This window comes from Polyergus mexicanus, unplaced genomic scaffold, assembly GCF_030449975.1.
Source record: "Polyergus mexicanus isolate NDT 795.1 unplaced genomic scaffold, iyPolMexi1.0 SCAF_12, whole genome shotgun sequence".
Taxonomy (NCBI): domain Eukaryota; kingdom Metazoa; phylum Arthropoda; class Insecta; order Hymenoptera; family Formicidae; genus Polyergus; species Polyergus mexicanus.
Genome location: NW_027223332.1, coordinates 3,255,825 through 3,277,344, shown reverse-complemented (window position 1 = coordinate 3,277,344; position 21,520 = coordinate 3,255,825). Strand labels below are relative to the sequence as shown.

Sequence of the window (21,520 nt, the reverse complement as noted above, 5' to 3'; positions counted from 1 at the left end):
TTATTAGAGTTTTCTTAATACAGGGTGGCCTATGTAAAGTGTTACAAGTCAATAATTCTAAAAATATTGGTCAAATCAAAAAGTTGTTTATGAGACAATTTCATGTTCCAGAGACGTTTCTATGTAAACATAAAGTCGCCTCCGCTCCCCCTTCAAGAGTGGCGGGGGTTAACTTCATAATTTTAAATGGAAGCTTTTATAAAATGTTACATATTTGGATTGTACGGGAAAAAAATATCTGAATTTTATCTAAAACATTTATTTGAAAAATGCTTCTATCAAAAGTTACAAGCATTCAAATTTTAAAGAAAAGTGCATTCAAACTAATAATAAAACCATAAATTAAATGAAAGACCATAGTTTCTCTATTTTTTTTACTTGATTTAATGTTTAAATTATTGTCCATTCTCATCTAAACACTTATTAATTCTTATTTTATAGGAAATTCCATTTGAAATTATAAAATTATCCCCCGTTTCTATTAAAGGGGGAGCGGGGACAACTTTACGTTTACGTAGTTAGAAAGACCCCACGAATACATAAAATTTTTCGATTCGACAAATATCTTTAAAGTTATTGGCTTTTAATATACTTTAGGCCATCCTGTATATGTGAAAATTTCTATTTCATTCGCAATATTTTTTCCTTGCCAAATTTGTCAATAAATGATTTCAATATATATATGCGATTTTATTTCATAAGATATTAGTAATTTTAAACTTAAATAATTTCTAAACTGTTAAGAAAATTGTGTTCAGGTTTTGTACAGATACTCAGAAAAAATAGTAAAACAGTTTACGAAATTTCCATGCTTTCAATGTTTTGACATATGACCTTCCTTAACTGTATTGATTATCAGCTATCACGACATCGAATCTGACACTGTTGTAAATAATAATAAAATTTATAAAATAAAAAAAATAATAAATAATAAAAAATAAAGAATAGATGCTTCTTATCTTTTAATGTTTTATTTTTGTAATTTTAATATTCACAATCAGTCAAAATTAATATACTCTGACACTAATTAATTAAATAGTCAAAATATAAAATCAAAAATTTTTATCCTCTTTTCTTAAATTGTAAAAAATATAATTTAGATAAAATATTTACATTTTTCTAATAAATATAAATATATAATAAAAATATCGGTATACATATATACGAATATTTTTCGTATATATTTTTCGTATATATTTTTTCGATATTTTATAAAGAAAAATTTTAAACGTATATATAGCTTTTATCATTCTAAATTAAAAATAAAATTATATAAACATTTTGCTGGAAATGCGAGGGTATAATTCGCGATTATTAAAATTCGCTATTGAAAAACACGAAACGCGTTCAAGTTTCAAGCATTTATATAGCAAATAAGGTGTTCTCACAAAAAAAAAAAAACATTTCACCCACTTTTACCGAGTATCTATAGGAAAGTTAAATAATGCAGCAAAGAAAAAAAACTCAGAAGTGGCCAACAAAGAGAGAAAGGTGCGGCAACGCTTAAAAAGAATGTCGTTCTTAAAGATCTTAGACAATGAGACAGCGCTGTTCGACGAAAGAAAAGCGTGAGCTAAATGAATGAAGCGACAAGGTTCCTTGTTCACGCAAGGATTTATGCCGCCGCGCACAAAACGAACGTAAAAGACGTTTCATGATATACGGATCGTGAATCGCTGCTGTGTGAAAAAGGGTTATCGAGTCACTGCCTCCTGTAGTCGGTGCGAAAGAGTGAAAACGTGAGACCTCTCTCTCTCTCTCTCTCTCTCTCTCTCTCTCTCTCTCTCTAAAAAGCATAATTATACGGTTATGGACCGTGCGCGCGGATCAAGGAAACTAACCGATGATTTATGAGACCCGTGGGTAAACAACGACGGCGCGAAGGAGTCAAGGTTCCCAACTCGAGATACTCGATCAGATGCATTTATTACGGGCGCAGCACGTGACTGATGCAGCGCGGAGAATGATCGATAGTTTCTTTGAAAATTCTCCAAATAAATATCAGAAAATATTCTTTTCTTTCGTTTATCTGTATTGTAAGATGAAAATCGAGAGAAAAATATTTGGGGCTCCGCCGAGACTCGATCCATGGATCTTCCAACTCTAGTTAGACAGCCGTGTGTCGCTAGCCTATGAGCCATTTAACGTCCCGAGATCAGAGTATTTTTCTTACGGGTACATATTATATATCTGGATTCCGCTTCAGGAATCTTACAGTATGTGTTTGGTCTTTTCTCTCATTTACTTTCTTTTAACTATTTATAAATAATCTCGCGTAGCCCACATAAAATGCATATTAATTCAATTACAACATGTAATGCATGTACAAATATTAGATCTCTTTTTTTATCCACAATCTACATCTTATTTCAATATTTTTTTCTGAATAATGAAAAGAATTAAGAAAATTCTATTCACATACAATAGGATTATAATATATTGTATGTATGTATATTCAAAAAATTATTAACTACTAATAGAAATAATAATAAAAATAAAATAGCACAGACTTGAATTCCTATGTATTGAAACGTGATCCGAATCAAACAACAGATACGTTTCAACTTAATTACAAGAAGACTGGCAGCATTTATTAATTTACGAAGTGGAAAGAGTGTAGCGAAAGCGTTCCTTTATGTGAATCACCGTCTCATTCAGTTATTATTACATTATACCTGAATTATCGTACGCGCACCCATACAGCACAGAACATTGCAATTACATTGCAGCAATGTTACAATCTTGCAAGTTGCAATGAAATATTGTTGAGACATTATTGGAATATGGAATCGTAATATTTTATGAGAATGTTACAGCAACATTTCAAAAACATTACAAGAGACAATTTTTGATAATCGCTACTTCGTTCGTTTACCACTATGCGGCGCGCGTTGCGTTATCTATCCCATATTTAAGTTTTAATCACGATGGTTATAAAGCTTGCAAAAAGCGGTTAGTAATATTAAAGGTATAATAACTATTTTTATCAGATTAATTTGTCTGATACAATCCCAACACAGGAAATTCAGATATTGAATTGAGTGTTCAGAAATCGGACAAATAATTATCCGAAAAAAATTAAAATTATCAGTTTATTGTCTACTTAAGATATGGAGTTTAATATTTATATAAATAAAATTTTAATTTTTATGAACTAAATTATTTAATCATTATCAATTTCTTAAACTTGTAAATAATTTATAAAATAGCGATGTTAATTAGATAACAGAAAATTGTTTAATAGTTCCCATTTTTATATAAAAGCAAAAATTTGATAATAATTTTTTAATATGCAAAATGCTTCAAATTTAATAGATAAACTTGGAGAATATATAAAGACATCCACGAGAGACGAGAAAAAACTCGTTGTAATTGCGTAAATTCACAATCTTTTTTCTTATCTCTCTTGGATGTTTTTATATGTTCTCAAAGTTTATGTATTAAATTTGAAGCGTTTTGCATATTTGTAGCAATGTATTTAAATATTACAAATATATTGCACCGTAACATTACTGTAGTCTTACATTGAAATATTTCTGAGGGCGGACATTTCAACGTTGCCGCAGGCTTGTAGTAACATTGCAGAAACATTTCGCAACTTCTATGCAATATTACAATGTTTCAATGTAAGATCTATGCAACGTTTTTGCAATCTTTCGGTGCTGTATGGGCAATATAGAATGTGAAACCGATGAAAATAATTCACGATATGTATCGCACGCGTATATGAATCGGATTGTACGGCCGTTCGCGCGTACAGGAGAAATGAACGTAAAAAGATTCACGCCTGGGAAAAGAAATCGGCATTTGGATTTTATAATTCGAACGCGTCGCGCTCGCTCATGCTTGAGCTTAGAAAGTAGAGTGAGAATAGCTAATTAAAACATCGTAATGGGGGAAGACTGGAGATAAACGTACAAAGCAATGAATGGAGATATGTATACTCTATATCCTTGAAATACATAAACATATGTACATCGAATATATTATACGTATAGATTTAAATTTCTTTAAATTTCAAGCAATACAGATATTAATAGCAAAACTTATTTATTCCATAAAATAATTAAAATTTAGAAATATTTCTTTTTAGCTTCTGAATTTAAATTTTAAATTTTAATTATATTTTAAGTTTATATGTAATGCTTATTAAACACTCGTGGATGCAGAAACCTTTTTTGGTAATATCATGTACATAATTAATGATTATTTTCATAAGTTGCGTTCAATGACCTTTCTCTCAAGATTGATGACTTGTATTAAATGCACGTGTACGCGAGCGATAAATATGAAGGCGTATATACTATAAACGAAGAAGAGAGAAACATACATCGTGTCCATAAGGCGTTTCGTCGTCGTGTCGCTTCTCTCTCTCTCTCTCTCTCTCTCTCTCGTCAGCAGTTATCTAACGCCGCGCAGTGCATTTACACCGGAAATACGATCATCGGAAGTCATCATATAGGGAATTTCTTTTATTCTTCGTTACACATTCACATACCGCCGCAAGCATAAAAGTACACGATCACATTTCATGAGCAATCATGAATAGAGATCGGGCACAAGAGGCGTTTACGAAGAAAAAGAAATTTTGCTCCGAAATGCCTTAAGCCTGTATCAGACTATGCATTGAAAATTGAGATTAAAGATTGAAGATTGAAATTTGACCAATCGGAACAAAGAAATTTCAGTTCCTTTTGTTCCGATTAGCCCAATTCCAATCTTCTTTAATCTTCAATCTTCAATTTTCAATACGTAGTCTAATACGGGCTTTATACTATCTATGTCTCTCGCAAATAAAGTTTACTTTTATCGTCTTTTTCCTAAAAAATAAATTATATTTCAAAAGAACCGAGAAAAGGAGAAAGAAAGAAAGAGAGAGAGAGAGAGAGAGAGAGAGAGAGAGAGAGAGAGAGTCATATAAGTTTTCATAATAAAAAAACATAATTTTTTGTACTTATAAAAAACAATTACATATTAGAGAAAGTGTAGATTTTGCAAAAATAGCTTTAAAATATTCTATCTGTCATTCTTATGTCCTTTGCAAGTACCTCTTTTGTTCTTGCATTCAATTTTTTAGAAACTTTCCTGTAAATTATTGGACGATATTTTTTGTGACCAGAAAAAACATTTACGTTAATCAGGATCAACGTATCATGGACGTATCGCGAGCAAATATATCGAAAAACTGCTTCGATCACCGTATCATGTACCAGTATCACGATTGCAAGCTCTATTGCGTCATAATTGCCAGTTTGTTACCACTGCTGCAGCTGCTATTAGTAGGAGCCAACGTAACTTATGACGACTGGCGGAGATCGCGCACGGAATATCAATTAATCGCAACACTAATTAATATGGCGTACATAAAGAGGGGTGCAATGATCGTTAACGCACGCTCGTTTCTATTAATAAAATGGAATCTAACTCTCATTTTTTTCCAAACGAGACCGGTACGGTTAAACGAGCCGCGTTACAAATCGGTCGACGCGGCACGTTTCAACGCCAATCAACCGAGTTAATTCGCATAACTTTTCCGTCAAGTCTTATCTCGCGTCCACGTTGCAGGCTTAATTTATACCGCGAGCTCTACATTCTTAAATCCGTATTGTCATGTTGCAATGTCAGGTCCTTTTCGAAAGAGATACATTTAATCTAATAAAAGATCTCAAAAAAAAATCTACAATTTAAGTTGTAAAAGTGCAGGGTTGGGAAGTAACGCGTTACTTGTAACGCCGTTACCGTTACAGTTTTTTTCAGTAACTGTAACGGTAATGGCGTTACAAATTTTATTTGTAACGGAAAAAGTAACTTCGTTACATTTTTCGGTAACGAGTAACGAATTTAACAGTTACTTTTATCGTTACTTTTTTCAAATTTTTTGATTTATTTAAGATATTATCCTTGCTATTGTGCGTGATAAAATTTTTATCTTAACCGTAAAGCCGTAAGCAAATCGCCCAATTAGCATTCTTATTATGTTGTAAAAATGCTTGAATGTGATTGATCAACTTATAGCTCTTGCAGACCAGTGCGATGACCCGACGCGCGATATCCAATGAGAGCTTTATCTTTTCGGAAAAGCAGAGCTCTCATTTACTACCAGTTCTAAGTACCTTGCAACGAAAATTAGAAAATCTCAATAAATCTGACCTTATAGATTGCCATTCATTAGTTGAAGCTATTCAGCAAGGTTTAAATAAAAGGTAACTTATTAATTTGATTAATACATATGTTATTTAATTTTAAATAAGGATTTAATTGAAAAATATTATTTTATTTTAAACTATTGATTCAAAAGTATTAATTTCAATAAAACAAACAATGTCGTTTAATTTACTATATTTGATTTTAGATTTCTTACAATATTTGAAACAAAAGAATTAATAATAGCAGCATGTTTACATCCAAAATTTAAGTTAAACTGGTTAACCGGAGAAAAAAGAAAACGTGCTGAAAATTACTTGGAGGATTTATTGGGAATCCGATCAACTGAAAATTCTTCAAAAGCTGGAAAATCTGACGATCACGATGATTTTTTCATTTTTGAGCAAAAAACGGTGCAAAATGAATCTGAACAAGAAGAATTGCAACGGTTTTTAAAATTAAATAATTGTAATATAGAAATGTTAAACGACTATCCAAAACTTAAAAAACTTTTTATTAAATATAATACAGCTCTACCAAGCAGTGTATCTGTAGAAAAAATGTTTAGCATCGGTGGCTCTGTATTAACACCACAAAGAGGGCATTTAAATGATGATACTATGGAGCAACAAATTTTATTAGAAATTAATAAAGAATTTCGATAAAATTTAATCATTTATTTTGTCATAAACCTTGAATGAAATCTTGCTTACAATTTTTTAAAAGTTTTTCTTATGCAAAATAAATTATTAGTTTGTATTGTAAAAAAGTAACGGAAATTGTAACGACTCGTTACTTTTTAGTAACTGTAACGGTAACGAGTTACTTTTTAAAATTAGTAACGAGTAACGGTAACGAATTACTTTTTAGAAAAAATAACGGTAACGGTAACGAGTTACTTTTATAAAGTAACTTTCCCAACCCTGTAAAAGTGTATATGCAATAAATAAAAAATATTGTTTGCACATCGAAGGAATTTAATAAACTTTCTAATTCCTACACAGTTGGAAAATGTGTTTTTTTTTTTGTTAAAAAATATGCCGGTTAAAATTTTTATTCTGGATATTTAACATATTCATGTGTTTATTTAACATATTATTGTTAATTGAACTCAATGTTAAATTATTAAAACAATTAAAAACAGGATGAAAATTGTACAAATTAGAAATTTGCACATTGCTTCCTCATCATTTAATTACGCTCACGAAGCTTAAGCTCATTAAAGCAAAAGGATTTTTCAATTTTGGCTTCCTCATAGAGGAAGCTTTCATCGATCCTCATTAAATTCAATACCAATCACTCTTTAATTCTATCCATGTAAAAAAATTTAACCCGATATCTAAATCGATGTGTTATCGATACATTAGATATATTGATATATTATCAATAAATTTAATTTAAATTTTAAATCGATATATTAGATATAATATTTAACCCGATATCAAAATTATATATATATATATATGATCCGTATCATTAGTGACAAAATTTATTTGTTAAAATTTACAGAAAAAAGAAAAATTGATTTTATTCTACAATATAATAGGAGTGAGAATAACTATAAGTCGTCAATAATTTTTTTTCTAAGAAATAAGTTAATTTTATCATTAAATGTAATTATGTTGATTTGACATAAAATTTATTTCAAATTATTATGAAGTTTGAATTCATTTTATATTGAAATATTAACATAATATTACTGTCACCATTTAACACATATCCATATTATGTTAAATAAATACAAAAATTTGCGTGGAGCATTTGAAACGCGCTAAATTCAAGCCAAATTTTCCAACTGTGTAAATAAATCAGATATTTGCTAGAAAAACTGGAAGAATTTATTCGCTCATTTAGAACAAACTCACTGAGAATGACATAACATTTATCAAAATAGCGAAAGAAATTGTCGATAGAAATGAGAGATTGCACATTCAATTAAAAAACTAGTAAATTTCCATAAGATTATATTTCCGACTTTCGAAATTGTTCGCGGTATAATAGCCTCGCGAATCAGCGCCACGTGACGCCTTATTATTGTCAAAAGGATGCTCGCTGCAAGATCTTTTATATACGGGAAAAAAAAATGCTGTTGCTTCAATTAAAGTCTACATCACAGGCTGGATAGTTGTCTGGATAATTTTAATAATCCAGATATTTGGTGCAATAAAAATGCCAGTGTTGTATGAACTATGTATATTTGTTGGCAGCCTGTGACGTAGACTTTAATCGAAGCAACAGCATTTTTTTTCCGTCTATCGTAATTGGACGATACGCGCGTCTTTTCGAAAAAAAATTGGCAATAGGATCAAATCGGATGATCCTTATAGTGTGTGGAATTAATATGTAACTCTATTCTTCCTCCTTTAAGGAGGAATTCGCCAATAAATATGTACACGTCGTTCCATATAAAGATGACCGTCCCTCGCATTGTTTTCGATTGTCTCGTACCTTTCCCACGTGTCCACCTTCACGGCTTCTCCCTCTTTCGAATGCGAAATAATATAAGACCGGAAAGAGTAACGTGTTTTCTTTCACGATGAATATCGCGATAGCAGCATTATTGTAAAAACTTTAAAAAAAAAATTTATTTCGTGATAAAAAGATTATTATTATATATAATATCCTCATTCTTGAAAAATATAAGAGACGATAATTTTGCATCTCTTTATACATTACGTCGCGCCAAAAAATAATCCCCTTATAATCGATTCCTATTCCCAAGTGTCGCAAGAACGAACGCTATAAAAATAGTTCAATATGAATTTTACGATCGACTAATAAATTTCTCCACGATGGTAATTCTCTTAAAAAAGATATCCTTTTATGCGTTTTATGTGCTAGAAAAGATGTAGCATTTTTTGAAACGTGTAACAGCTACTACGTAACTTTGGAACGAGTAGCCAGATTTGGAGCCAGATGATAAATTGTCCAGTCCTGACCTTATACTTTCGAATGCTCCAGTCACAACTTATGAGGCTCTTTTAAGCGATACTTAAAGCAAACAGCCCGAATAATGCTCAGGGTCGTCAGGATCAGCTAACCTTTTTCCTCCTGTCATCGACAAAGTGAGTCTTAAGGAAGGCTACCCGCGAATTTCAGCCGCGCCTTCCAACTAGTATCCGTATTCAACGTTAATTTGCTTTCGTATTAATTTACCAAACTTTACAGGAATATTATATCTATATCCATAAAAAAAATATCTCCATGTTCTTTATGCAATTTCTCGAATTAAATATATTTTTTCGACAAATTCCGCTGCCAAAGAATCGCGATTTCAATGATTCTTGTAAACGTGTGAATCGCAGAACTCAACGATCCTTATAAAAGCCTCGAGGATTAAAATACTGTGCACCGTTAAGAGAAGCCGTAAGTAAACGCGAGCCGTCATCCTTGAACGCGTAATTTTTTTCGAAAGTTCAAGGATAGCTCGATAAGCCGCGTCAACCTCAACGGCCCATTAATCACGCATATTAGCATAATGATCGGAGGGAAGAGAGATCGTAACCGGATGATAACACGATAAGCGTCGACGAACAGCTGATGTAGGATTATCGATGCGCGATAAACGCAGATGTTTACTCGATACGAAACGGCCGCGTCATATTTTTAGATTTCGCAAATGTCCACGTACGAAATTAATCTCTGGACGACCGCATTGAATGAAACATTGTAATATTGCATGGAAATTGCGAAATGTTTCTGCAATGTTACTGCAAGTCTGCGGCAACGTTGAAATGTCCGCCTTTAGAAATATTACAATGTAATACTACAGTAATGTTACGGTGCAATGTATTTGTAATATTGAAATACGTTGCTACAAATATGCAGAACGCTTTAAATTTGACAGATAAACTTTATTATAAAATATATAAAGACATCGAAGAGAAATAAGAAAAAAGGATTGTGAATTTACGCAATTATGAGTTTTTTCTCTCTTGGATGTCTTTATACATTCTCGAAGTTTATTTATTAAAATCTGAAATATCGTGCATATTAAAAAATTATTTTCAAATTTTTGGTTTTATATAGAAATGGAAACTATTTAACAATTTCCTGTTATCTAGTTAACATCGCTATTTTATAAATAATTTACAAGTTTAAGAAAATAGTAATGATTAAATAATTTCATTCATTAAAGTTAAAATTTTACTTATATAGATATTAAACTCTATTTTACATCTTAAGTAGACAATTAACGAATAATTTTAACTTTTTTGGATATTTATGTATCCGATTACTGAACAATCAGCTCAATATCTGAATTCCTTGTGTTGGAATTGTATCGCATAAATTAAACTGATAAAAATAGTTACATCTATAATCTTATTAACCGTTCTTTGCAAGTTTTCATGTAATTATCGTGACTGAAACTTAAATGCGGGATAGATAACGTAATGCGCGCCGCATAGCGGTAAACAAACGAACTAGCGATTACCGAAAACTGTTTTATGTAATGTTTTTGAAATGTTGCTGTAACATTCTCATAAAATATTACAATTATATGTTCCAATAATGTCTCAACAATATTACATTGCAACTTGCAAGATTGTAATATTACTGCAATGTAATTGCAATGTTCTGTGCTGTATGGGTTATAGCTACTAATGTAGCTCTAAAATAACAGACTTTTACATTACTATGAAAATTTTATATGTCCAGAAATAGATTATTTGTTCGGAAAACATCGTAAAACGATTAATCTCTAATATCACGTAACGTCAAAAGATAACAACTAGTAAAAATGTACGATGTAGCATGATAAATGACAATATAATGTTAATCATGAAAAATGCAATAATATTATCGAATATGTACCGGAAAAAAAAAATGATAGGTTTTAATCCTCTCTGTTTGAATCTATGATTCTATCCATGAATCATATATTTTATACAATTATGGATTCTGAGTAAGCATTTCATATATTCCCTGTGCGTCAAATAAAAAAATATGTGTGAAATAAATTCCTCCAAAAATATGCTAAAAAAAATATAGAATGAAGCGCGACAAATTATATTAAATTCTATTGTTATTATTTTGGTCGCATATTTAATATAATATATTATATCTTTTATTATTTTTTATTATATTATATTTATATATTTAATATAATGTTATTAATGCGATTAATCAATATGGTGGCTTATCAAATATTATGATAGAGATGTAGAAAAATAATCCGTTAGCCTCCCGGAATCTCGGATTGGTATATATAAATATGGTTTTAACGAAATGATAACGCATGTGATATAATGTAAGTAATGTAAAATGAAGAATTTTATAATATTTTTTAAATAGTACTTACCTTCGGATTTTAAAATGAGATCCTTCTCGTCCACAGCAATGCACGGTAGACGGTCCTTCAACTCCTCGATCTCGATCTCCAGCTCGGTTTCGTCTTCGAGTCGGACGGTACTCTCATCCAATCTCCTCTCTCCCGATAATGTCTCCTCCTCCTCTCTAGTAACGATCTTCGATGACGGTAAAGAAGTATTGGGCGAGGATCGCTGTACGTTGCTGATTTCGTCCTTTTTGGGCGCAACGGGACGATTGGGCTTCCTAGATGGGACGAATTTGTCTATCTTGATCCTATCGAGACCGGGTGGGGTGGTCTTTTTCATTTCCGGTACGATTCTCGGCTCCTTAAGCCTGATCCTATCCACCTTCGGGTCCCTGATATTCGGGATCGTAATGAATTTGTGTTTCTCCTGCTGTTCCTGCACGATCGGCGCTTCCTCTCGCTCAAATCCGGGATTGCAGATTCGCTGGTCCTTGTTGCAATTGGCGATCCTGCCCATCTTGCTCCACGACAGTCGCGTTGCTTCGGATGGTTTCTCGGGTGCGAATATCATGTTGTCGACTTTGAAGAGCACATTCTTCCTCTTGCTTTCAATCACGCACCCGCGCTTTAGGATGCTCTTCAACGTCTGCCGGGATTCCTTTAGCCTCCTCGGTGGTCTCTTCGGTGATACCTTCGGTATTGGGATTCTGGTGACCTGCGGTGGCGCGTCATCGTCGTCGTCATCATCGTCCGAAATTTTCCTGAATGCCTCATTGAACACTCTGATTCGTTGACCGCCAATCGCCGCCACGGCGCTGCTATTAGGTATCCTCTCGATCGACTTCACCTTCGACGAATCAAACAGGCTGGACATTGTCCTGAGATCGTCTTGCTCCAACGCGTTGTCCGATAAATCGTCGCTTAGATCGTCCTCGTCTCTCTGCTTCTTCAGTAATAGATACGGATTCACATCGCACTCGAGGATGCTCTTCCGCGAATCCGCAGCATTCGTCATCGTTCCTCCTTCCTTCCAATCGTCCTGGCCACTTCTCCTCTGGTTTGCCTCTCTCGGCGGCTTTTGTAAAACTCGGGTCAGTCTCGCGGACGTTGTCGCGACGGAATGAATCCGTGAGTGACTTTCCGAGGTCTCTTGCAGCATCCAATCATCCGAAGACCGGCCGCCAACACCGCTGGAGAAACCGGGTCGCGATTTGCGATCGTCATAGCTCGCAATCGCGCTCGGCTCTTTATCAAACCACTCGGATCTCGACGACGAAGACGACGACGTACCCTCAACCGAGCCCTTCCGCTCCTTCGCGACCGCCCGCAAAATCATGCTCTGGCTCCTGGAATCTCGCTGCGAGGACGATCGATGCGGCGAGATGCTGCGTGCCCGCGATCTCGGTTCCACCAGCCGGTTCCGTCGCATCTGATCGTACGGATCGTCGATCGGAGTCCTCAACACGCCTAGCAAATAGATTTAACCGTTTGTACTCGCGAGAGGAAATCGCTCGGCGGCCCCTGCGATTCGATTTATTACAGCGGCCTAGATCTCTAGATCGAAACGCGAAATATAAAATTTTTGTGACGGCACGCATTTCAATCTTTAATCCATATATATATATATATATATATATATATATATATTATTTCGAAGAATTTTCTACGCGGCAACGCAATATTTCCTCCCGGGAATATATATTTCGGCTTCTAGTCTCGCATTAGACGTTAAGGAATTTTTATTCGAAATTTTTCGAGCGTTTTTAATTCTTCTAGAAAAATTTCTTTATAATTTAACTGACCGCAAATTAATTCAAGAAATAAATATTTCTAATATATGTATTTTACGTAATAGTATTTCAATTTTGTCAAAATCTAAAAATAATTTATTTCCGAATTAAACGTAATAGAAACAAAAGAACCATCGTATACCTAACCTGTGTATACCAAAAATTTTTGCAATCGTTTATTGACTATTTATCTTTACTTTCCATTAATAAAAGTAACGCTATAGTAATCAGCTGATAGATTCGCGTTTACATTTCACGTCGATGGTAGATTGATGCAAAATGGAGCGATCCAATTACCGTTACGAAAACCATTCGAGTGTAAAGTATCAATTGTCTGAGTATCAATTGGCATCGGCTACTTTACATTTCTAAGGATTCGCAAAGTATCGCAGCGCTCAACTCGAATAATAACGGAGAAGGAGCGTACGACATATAGTCTAAAACGATTTAAATGGAAACTAAAGTGCACGGGTATCGCGAGAGCATCATCGGCGAGTAAGATTCAGTTATCTAGCCCCCGGCCGAGAACTTTCTGCGCTTCGTTGTATACACGCTATCTCGAAAAACGCGAACGAGGAGAAAATCTCTCTCTAGTACGAAGCGAGCGTAATTAGAGCGTGAATATCATCGACGGGCAGGAGCTCTTACACTCCGCCCTCACTTACATATTTCACGAACTCGGCCGACGCCCTCGATATACGAAAGTACATTTCATGACAAAATACCATAAATACAAATATTCTTATATATTTTACATTTATCCATTCTTATATTTTTTTTAATTAGAATTAATATTATGTATTAATAAATTATTATTAATATTATGTATTAATATTAAAAACTAATTATTAATATTATTACTATTATTATTATTATTATTACATTATTATTTATTATTAATATTATTTATATTATTATTTTTTTAATATTAATATTATTATTATTAATATTTATATTAATCTTTATTTATAATTTATATTAATATTAAATTAATTATAATTTATACATCTAAAGGCGCGAGGATTATACATATATGCAGGGCGTTCCAGATCAATGAAACTTCAGGGTCTTATACAAAATTGAATTTGGAACAAAGAAGTTCGGATAAACATAGATCCGGAAATATTTCGTTACAAAATTATAGCTAATAAACTGTGTAAATAATTAGTTATGATCAAAATTTAATAAGAATATTTTTATGTTTGCATTTAGAATATTTGCATTACGAATATAGCGTGTACATATCGTAAAGTGTTTTACGTAAAGTTATTTTCTTTTAAACACCTTATCAGAATTAAAGAAAATTGGTTTAATTTAGTTTGTTATTTAATTGTCCATCATATTTATTTCGTTACTATTTTCACATAAATGAAGGGTATTAAAGTTTATTTTTAATAAAGATCATGAAAAAAAATCTAATTTCTCAAAGTTTATTAGCTATAACTTTTTAACGAAATATTTTCATATCTACGTTTATAGGAACTTTTTTCTTTCAAATTCAATTTTCTATAAGACTCTGAAGTTTCTGAAGAAGGTTATTGACTTGATCTAGAACACCCTGTACGTATGAAACGAAAGTTAAACAAGTATGTTCACGAAATATTGTCCGAAAAAAAAACTCAAAGGAAAATCGATAATAAAATTGCGAACGGATTTACTTACCGGCGAGGCTGGGCCTGGATCTCGAGGATACCGGTAACCGGCAGGTTCCGCCGAGGGGCAGACCGGCGACTCGATGGCCGCCGCACTTGCGGCAGCTGCCGAGCTTCCTCGCGGTGCCGGAGAGGAACTCGGGACAGGAACATACCACGAGCAACGGTGCCGCACCCGACGACGACGGCGGCGGTGTCAGGAATGGCCGCGGTTGTTCGGTCCGCGACGATCTCACCGTCCCGTAAAGCCACGGATCACCGCCGTAAATCATCTGGCGGGAGTACACGCTGCCGCCGCTTATAGTTCCCCAACCGCCCTTGCCGGGATCATCCCCGGGATTCTGGTGGTGCTGCCGCGACAGGCCCAGCCGTACGCTCCACGACTTCTTGCCCTTGCTCAAGGTGTCGTAGCTCTGCAATCAGAGTCACGGGAGAGATGATATTAGGTGTACAACTTTGCTTCCGCCATTTTCCTATAGATGGCTTTAGCGGTAAGTAGTGGTCGAAATAAATAGATCATAGACGTCATGCGATTAAACTTGGGCATCTGTCAACATAACCCCATAGAAACATTAGTCGATTTGTGTCTGCATCATAAAGTTATTCTCGATTGAAAATGTCAGTTTACGAGCCAAATTCTCGTCATTTGCGGGAGGTTTTAATTTTCTGCTTCAATATGAAGAAATCTGCGGCTGGGGCTCATCGAATGCTCTCAAATACTTATGGTGAAGCCGCTATTAGTGAAAGAACGTGTCGTGAGTGGTTTCAACGCTTCAAGAACGGTGATTTTCACGTCGAAGACCGGCATAGCGGTGGAAGAGAGAAGGTTTTCGAAGATGCAGAATTGGAGGCATTACTTAATGAAAACTCGAGTCAAAGTCAAAAAGAATTGGCACGATCATTGGGAGTGACTCAACAAGCAATAACCAGTTTTTTACAATAAAGCCTCGAATTTCGGGAAAAAAACGGCGGAAGCAAAGTTGTACACCTAATAATTGAGTGATAATACCAAAATATCTACTCAAAAGTTGTAAAAAAAATTCCCCGAAAATTCCGTGATCTTCCAGATATTTTTATTCAAAAGTCTCGATAAAAAGAATATTTTAAATATTTTTCAGTACTATTTTCTAAAAGAATATTTTTTATTATACAGAGTGGGGCATTTATATCGAGACACCTAAATATCTAAAAAAATAAAGCAAGATAGAAAGAAATGTTTCAGACAAAAGTTGTTCGGTTCTAAGGGGATCATAAGATGGTGCCATTAGTTTGACCTTGGGTGGAGGCGCTTCGGAGATTTCAATGTCAATCTTGTTTTTTTTTAATGGAAACACCCCAATTTTTTTACATAAATCAATTCCTTGCGATATTCTGCATAAAAAGTTATAGGGGTATGATGGCCAAAAGTTTAATAGTTTACGAGATATTTTACACTTTATTTTATTACCTTGCTTCGACACAATTTTACTTAAATTATAAAATATCTCACAAAATTATTTATTTTGCAATAATGTTACCTTAATATTTTAAGCTCAAAAAATGAGAGACATCAATTGGTGTAAAGAAAATAAAATGATACCATCTTATGACCCCCTTCAAACCGAACAACTTTTGTCTGAAACATTTCTTTCTATCTTGCTTTATTTTTTAGATATTTACATGTCTCGATATAAATGCGCCACTCTGTATATGTTTTCTAATATTTTTCACTCATACGAAGGAAAAACACATAAACACTTAAATCTCAAATGCTAGATTTGCGAATTTATTTAAAAAAATTGAACAGCTTTTGTGAGATGAACATTCTTCACTTGCGAAACATTTTCATTTAATATCACTAAAAATTACAATAAAAAATATGAACTGCATATTTTATTAAGACGTTGTCTTGTAACATATAAACAAGGACAGATATATATTTTAATATATTTTAAACGCATAATTCACAAATTGGCTTATTGGCGAATTACTGACTGCTTACAATATAAAAGCGATATTATCGAAAAAAAATTTTTTTTTTTAAATTCCCCAAGTTTGAATAAAATTCCATGAGAATTCCCCGATTTTTCCAGATACAAAAGAAATACCTAAGAATTCCAGGTTTTCTATGTTTTTCCAGAGAATAGATACCCTGAATAATATTGGGTATGCGAGAAGAGTTAGATAGATGTCAAGGACAATATTCTGTAACTTTTTCAGAGTGTACATATTTTTAAAAATTATCACGAAATTTGTAGTATATAATATAGTTGTAAATCTGTAACGTAGTTTTTTTTTTTTTTTTTCGACATGATTATTTCTTTCTCTGCCGGATATAAAATTACAAATCTAATGCGAGAAATGTTTGAATGTACTTGTCGATTTCCCATAATCTTTTATCACAGAAACAAGAACATTATACAAGCGTACTTTCTACCGTAATACTATATTACTCGAGTTACATCGATTGCTCTAACGATACATTACGTTACCACGGAACGTCTAATATATTTTTTTCGACGTGATTATTCGTTTCTTCGGCTGCCGGATGGAATTAGAAAAGTTCCGTCGTAAGAAATCATCCGAATGTGTATTTGCAACGTACGTCGTATGATCCACGACATTCTTTAGGTAATTGGCTATCGGTAATTATGGATGCATCATCCCGCTGACTCTTCGGTTCGATATATCGCGCCAGCTGTAATAACTTCCTGTATAGGAAGAACACGCGAGGGTCCTGAATACAGCCAGAGTTATATTATAGCCCAGACACGAAACAGAGACTTGGCCATTGTTGCCTCTGTCATTGTCCAGGCCATCATTCTTCTTTTCTTCGTGCTCTTTACCGATGGTATGCCGTAGACATGGCATGCATACGACATCGATATTTACGCCCGAAGAAACGAAATTCCGATGCATATCACTGGAAACTGGAGAGGGGGAGGGGGACAATGTGCGCGGGTTTCTAAAAATATATATCTTCTTATGTCAGAGTAACTGAACGATGAAAAAAGATTTATGTTATATTAATAAAGAACAATATAAGAATCTTTTTGCATAAAGCAGCAATCTTTTTACATTCAGATTTGTTAATTGTATTAGTTATAATGTTCATAATTGGAAATGAAATTCCAAATTCGAAGATACATCAACGTATCAATTGCAAATAAATGTATTCGACTGATGCGTGTATTATTGTGGTTAACGATAAATTTAGCCTCTCCAATGTCTTCAATAACACTGTTCAATACCAAATTTGCCTTAAATTCAATCAAGTCATTTCTGATAGAATAAAGTTGTTAAAATAGGCGTTTTTCATACTTTTGCATGAGTTATAGATTTCGATCAAATAGCAAACTGACGTCACAATGATGGTAAATTTTGGTCACAAAATTACCAATTAGATGTCCTAAGTTAGGTCTCATGTAACCCGAAAATGATATGTCACATCCACGGGACGTCATTTTCTGACGTTTGTTTGACGACAAAACTAAGACCAATTACAGTAAAAATATATAATAACACATATTAATATGTTATATATATTATAGGTAAATTTAAATAATTTAACGTATAAAATTAAACATTTTATTTATATGGAAGTTAATTTCTGTTTTATATTTTAAGCAGATTAATAATGAATGATTTTCACTTATTCTAACAGAAATTGTCCGGATAAATTAAAATCGGACATTATCTATCCGATTTTTCAAAAATCAGTTCAATATCCGGAATTTCCCGGTACGGGATTCGTATCAGAAATTAAACTGATAAAAATAATTACAATAGTGTTAGCCGTATTTTGCAGGCTCATGACAAAAATTTGAATACGGGTATAGATAGTGAATAGCGCCGCATAGCGGTAAGCGAATGAACTATAATCCCAATACTAGTTACAAAAGGACTTTATTTGGACGACCATAGGACCTCTTCAAAATACCTCGTCTTTGGCTAGCCTAAGAAATGACATCAATTATTAATCGCCGACGTTATAAACCAAAAATAGACGTCATTATATCGTTTTTTGACGTCACTCTGCTACTTGGGGATGGTATTCCAGAAGACAGCGACAGCTCAAAATGGAACTCAAGACTTGTAATTTCTGATAAAAATGCCAAAAGTTCCAGACAAGGAAGATTTGGCTGAAAAAAATAGTCGAAATATCTATCACGATGTCCTCCAGTATACGTCTTAATCATGAAAGTCGGTATGTATACGTTTGCCTCGTCACTCATCACAAATCACGTATTGAACTTTCAAAATTAAAAATAAAGGATCCAAAATAGCGGATCAAATTTTTGAAAAATCATTCAAGTAGAAGTAGGTATGTGTAGATTTTTGTGGTCGCTGTCACTTAAGACAAAATTAGAGTAGTTTTTGGTACTAGTATTTTAATAACGGACAATTGGAGACATATGATTGGAAGACATTGCGACAAATGATGTTTCTTATGTTTCGACCACTTTTTTTCAGGAAAACCTTTCTTGCCTGGGACTTCTGGCATTTTTATCATAAAATATAAGCGTTGAGCTTCATTTTGAATTATCGCTGTCTTCTAGAGCACGTCCCCATCGAAAGATATAACTCACGCAAAAGTATCAAAAACGCCTGCTTTAGCAACTTTGACTGAGGTTTTTTCAAAAATTTGACGTGATATGCCATTTTTACAGCTAGATTCGTAACCAGCCCAAGAAATCTCAGAAATGATTTGATAGAACTTAAGGCAGAAAAAAGGTCTCATTTTGTCGACCAATGTAATCAACGCGCGACGCGGCTTGTCACAACAACGAAAGGGAATTCTTGCATTGTGCATTAATTTCGCGGAGGAAACACAAAACGTCGCAGCCTTTCATCCTGACGTGTCACTCTCGTCCACGATTTTATCCGCAATGGGAATCGCTTATTGAGAGATTGATGGAGTCGTCGTCACGATGGAATCGTCACTCGTTTCCATTTCCCTTTAACGGCACATACACAGTTCGATCTCAGCTCCCAGCGTCTGCCTTTTGCACCTCTCTTCCACTGCCTCTCAGTGTCGGACACACTGCATTCTCCGAAGAAGGAAGAACAAAGAGAACATTTGCAATGCGAGCTTCGGTAGGTAAGTCGTACAAAAAAAACCACAACGTGGAAGAATAGCTATGGATGGGAAAAAAAACGAAGGAAAAAGGAGAGGGCAAACGCATTTCAGGGAAAGTGAACAATGGTAGAATCGCTCGCGATCGCCAATTTAAATTCGCTTCCCCTTTAGAGAAATCGCAGAGATAACGTCGCGCATGTTCGCGATGTTGAATCTCGCGAGAGAGAAAGAGCCAAAGAGTGAGAAAGATCAAACAACGTGCAGAAGAAAAGAGACATATAAATTAGGTTTCCTGTTTATCGCAAAATGATGATTTAGTATTTCTAAAGAAAATGGAGACATTCTCAATACAAGTTCTCTGCGATAGAAAAAAAAAAAGAAAATTGATATCAATTATAAATTTTCTATCAATTAAATTACAAATGATAATATTTTTATTTTATTCTTAATTTACATTTTAAACGATTTTAATTCTCATTCTAATTCTCCGTTACAAATATAATATTCTTCGTAGTACACGTCTTTATATGTAAGTCTTCAAGAACATAAAAATAAATATTTCTTTCTGTATTTATACAATATTTTCGTCATACAATAATTTATGAATTTTCATCAGCAATAAAATAATGTCCCACAATAAAAACAGAAAAGAAAAGCGAGAAAGTAAAAAATGAGAATTGGAAATTATGAGAAAACCATCGAGGAGAACGACAATAAAGATAAAACCAGTAACAGTATGTTCTAGAAAAGTTAACAATCAACTGAAATCACTATAAATAGCTATTCAAAAATTCTTTCCATTGGAAACGAACTGTGCGACATAAAAACCTCTATATCTTACACTTATCGAAAAACTGTTTTCTTGTTAAAAAAATATGCCGATTAAAATTTTTGTGTTAATATCTAACACATACATATGTTAATTAATGTGTAAATTTAACATATTGCTATTGCGTTGATTGAACTCAAATGTTAAATTATTAAAATAATTGAAAAAAAATGTGTCAAGATAACACAATGTGCACATATTTTTAATTTTACACAATAAATATATACATGTTCCGTATTATTAGTTACAGAATTTATTTATTAAAATATACAGAGAAAAAAAAATTGATTTTATTCTATAATAAGAGTGAGAGTGACTACGAACTCTCAATAACCTTTCTTCTAAGTTAATTTTATCATTAAAAGTATATTAATTTTATACAAAATTTATTTCGAATTAATTATTTACATTAATTTATTTCAAATTAATTATTTATATTAATTATTCAAAGTTTGCAGTAATTTCATGTTGAAATATTAACATAATATTAGTGTCATCATTTAATATATTATATTAGATTAGCACAAAAATTTGTGTGGACCGTTTACAACATGCGATATATGTAAATGTGTACGTGAGATAAAATAACACAATGGAAATATTTTGCCAAGCAACGCCGTACCCTTTACACGTTGTTCGCATATGAAATTTCGCGTTTCGTGCTTCGCAAAAATCGCATACGTCGACATACAAACGAGGAAAAGATCGCTCGCAACGATTAGATCGAAATAGGTTCCCGCGAACGAACGAGAAGGATGCTGTTATCCT

General features: G+C 33.4%; 1 protein-coding gene across 1 annotated transcript in view; it reads right to left on the bottom strand.

Moving 5' to 3' along the window:
• The window catches only part of Rhogef64c (Rho guanine nucleotide exchange factor at 64C), a 112,325-nt gene that overhangs the window by 20,668 nt on the left and 70,137 nt on the right, over positions 1-21,520 (bottom strand). Inside the window, exons 3-4 of the mRNA XM_070304715.1 lie at positions 14,875-15,277; positions 11,447-12,889 (exon numbers count right to left, since the gene is read on the bottom strand). Of these exons, the coding sequence (XP_070160816.1) occupies positions 11,447-12,889; positions 14,875-15,277 (1,846 nt within the window). The remainder of the gene's footprint in view (positions 1-11,446; positions 12,890-14,874; positions 15,278-21,520) is intronic.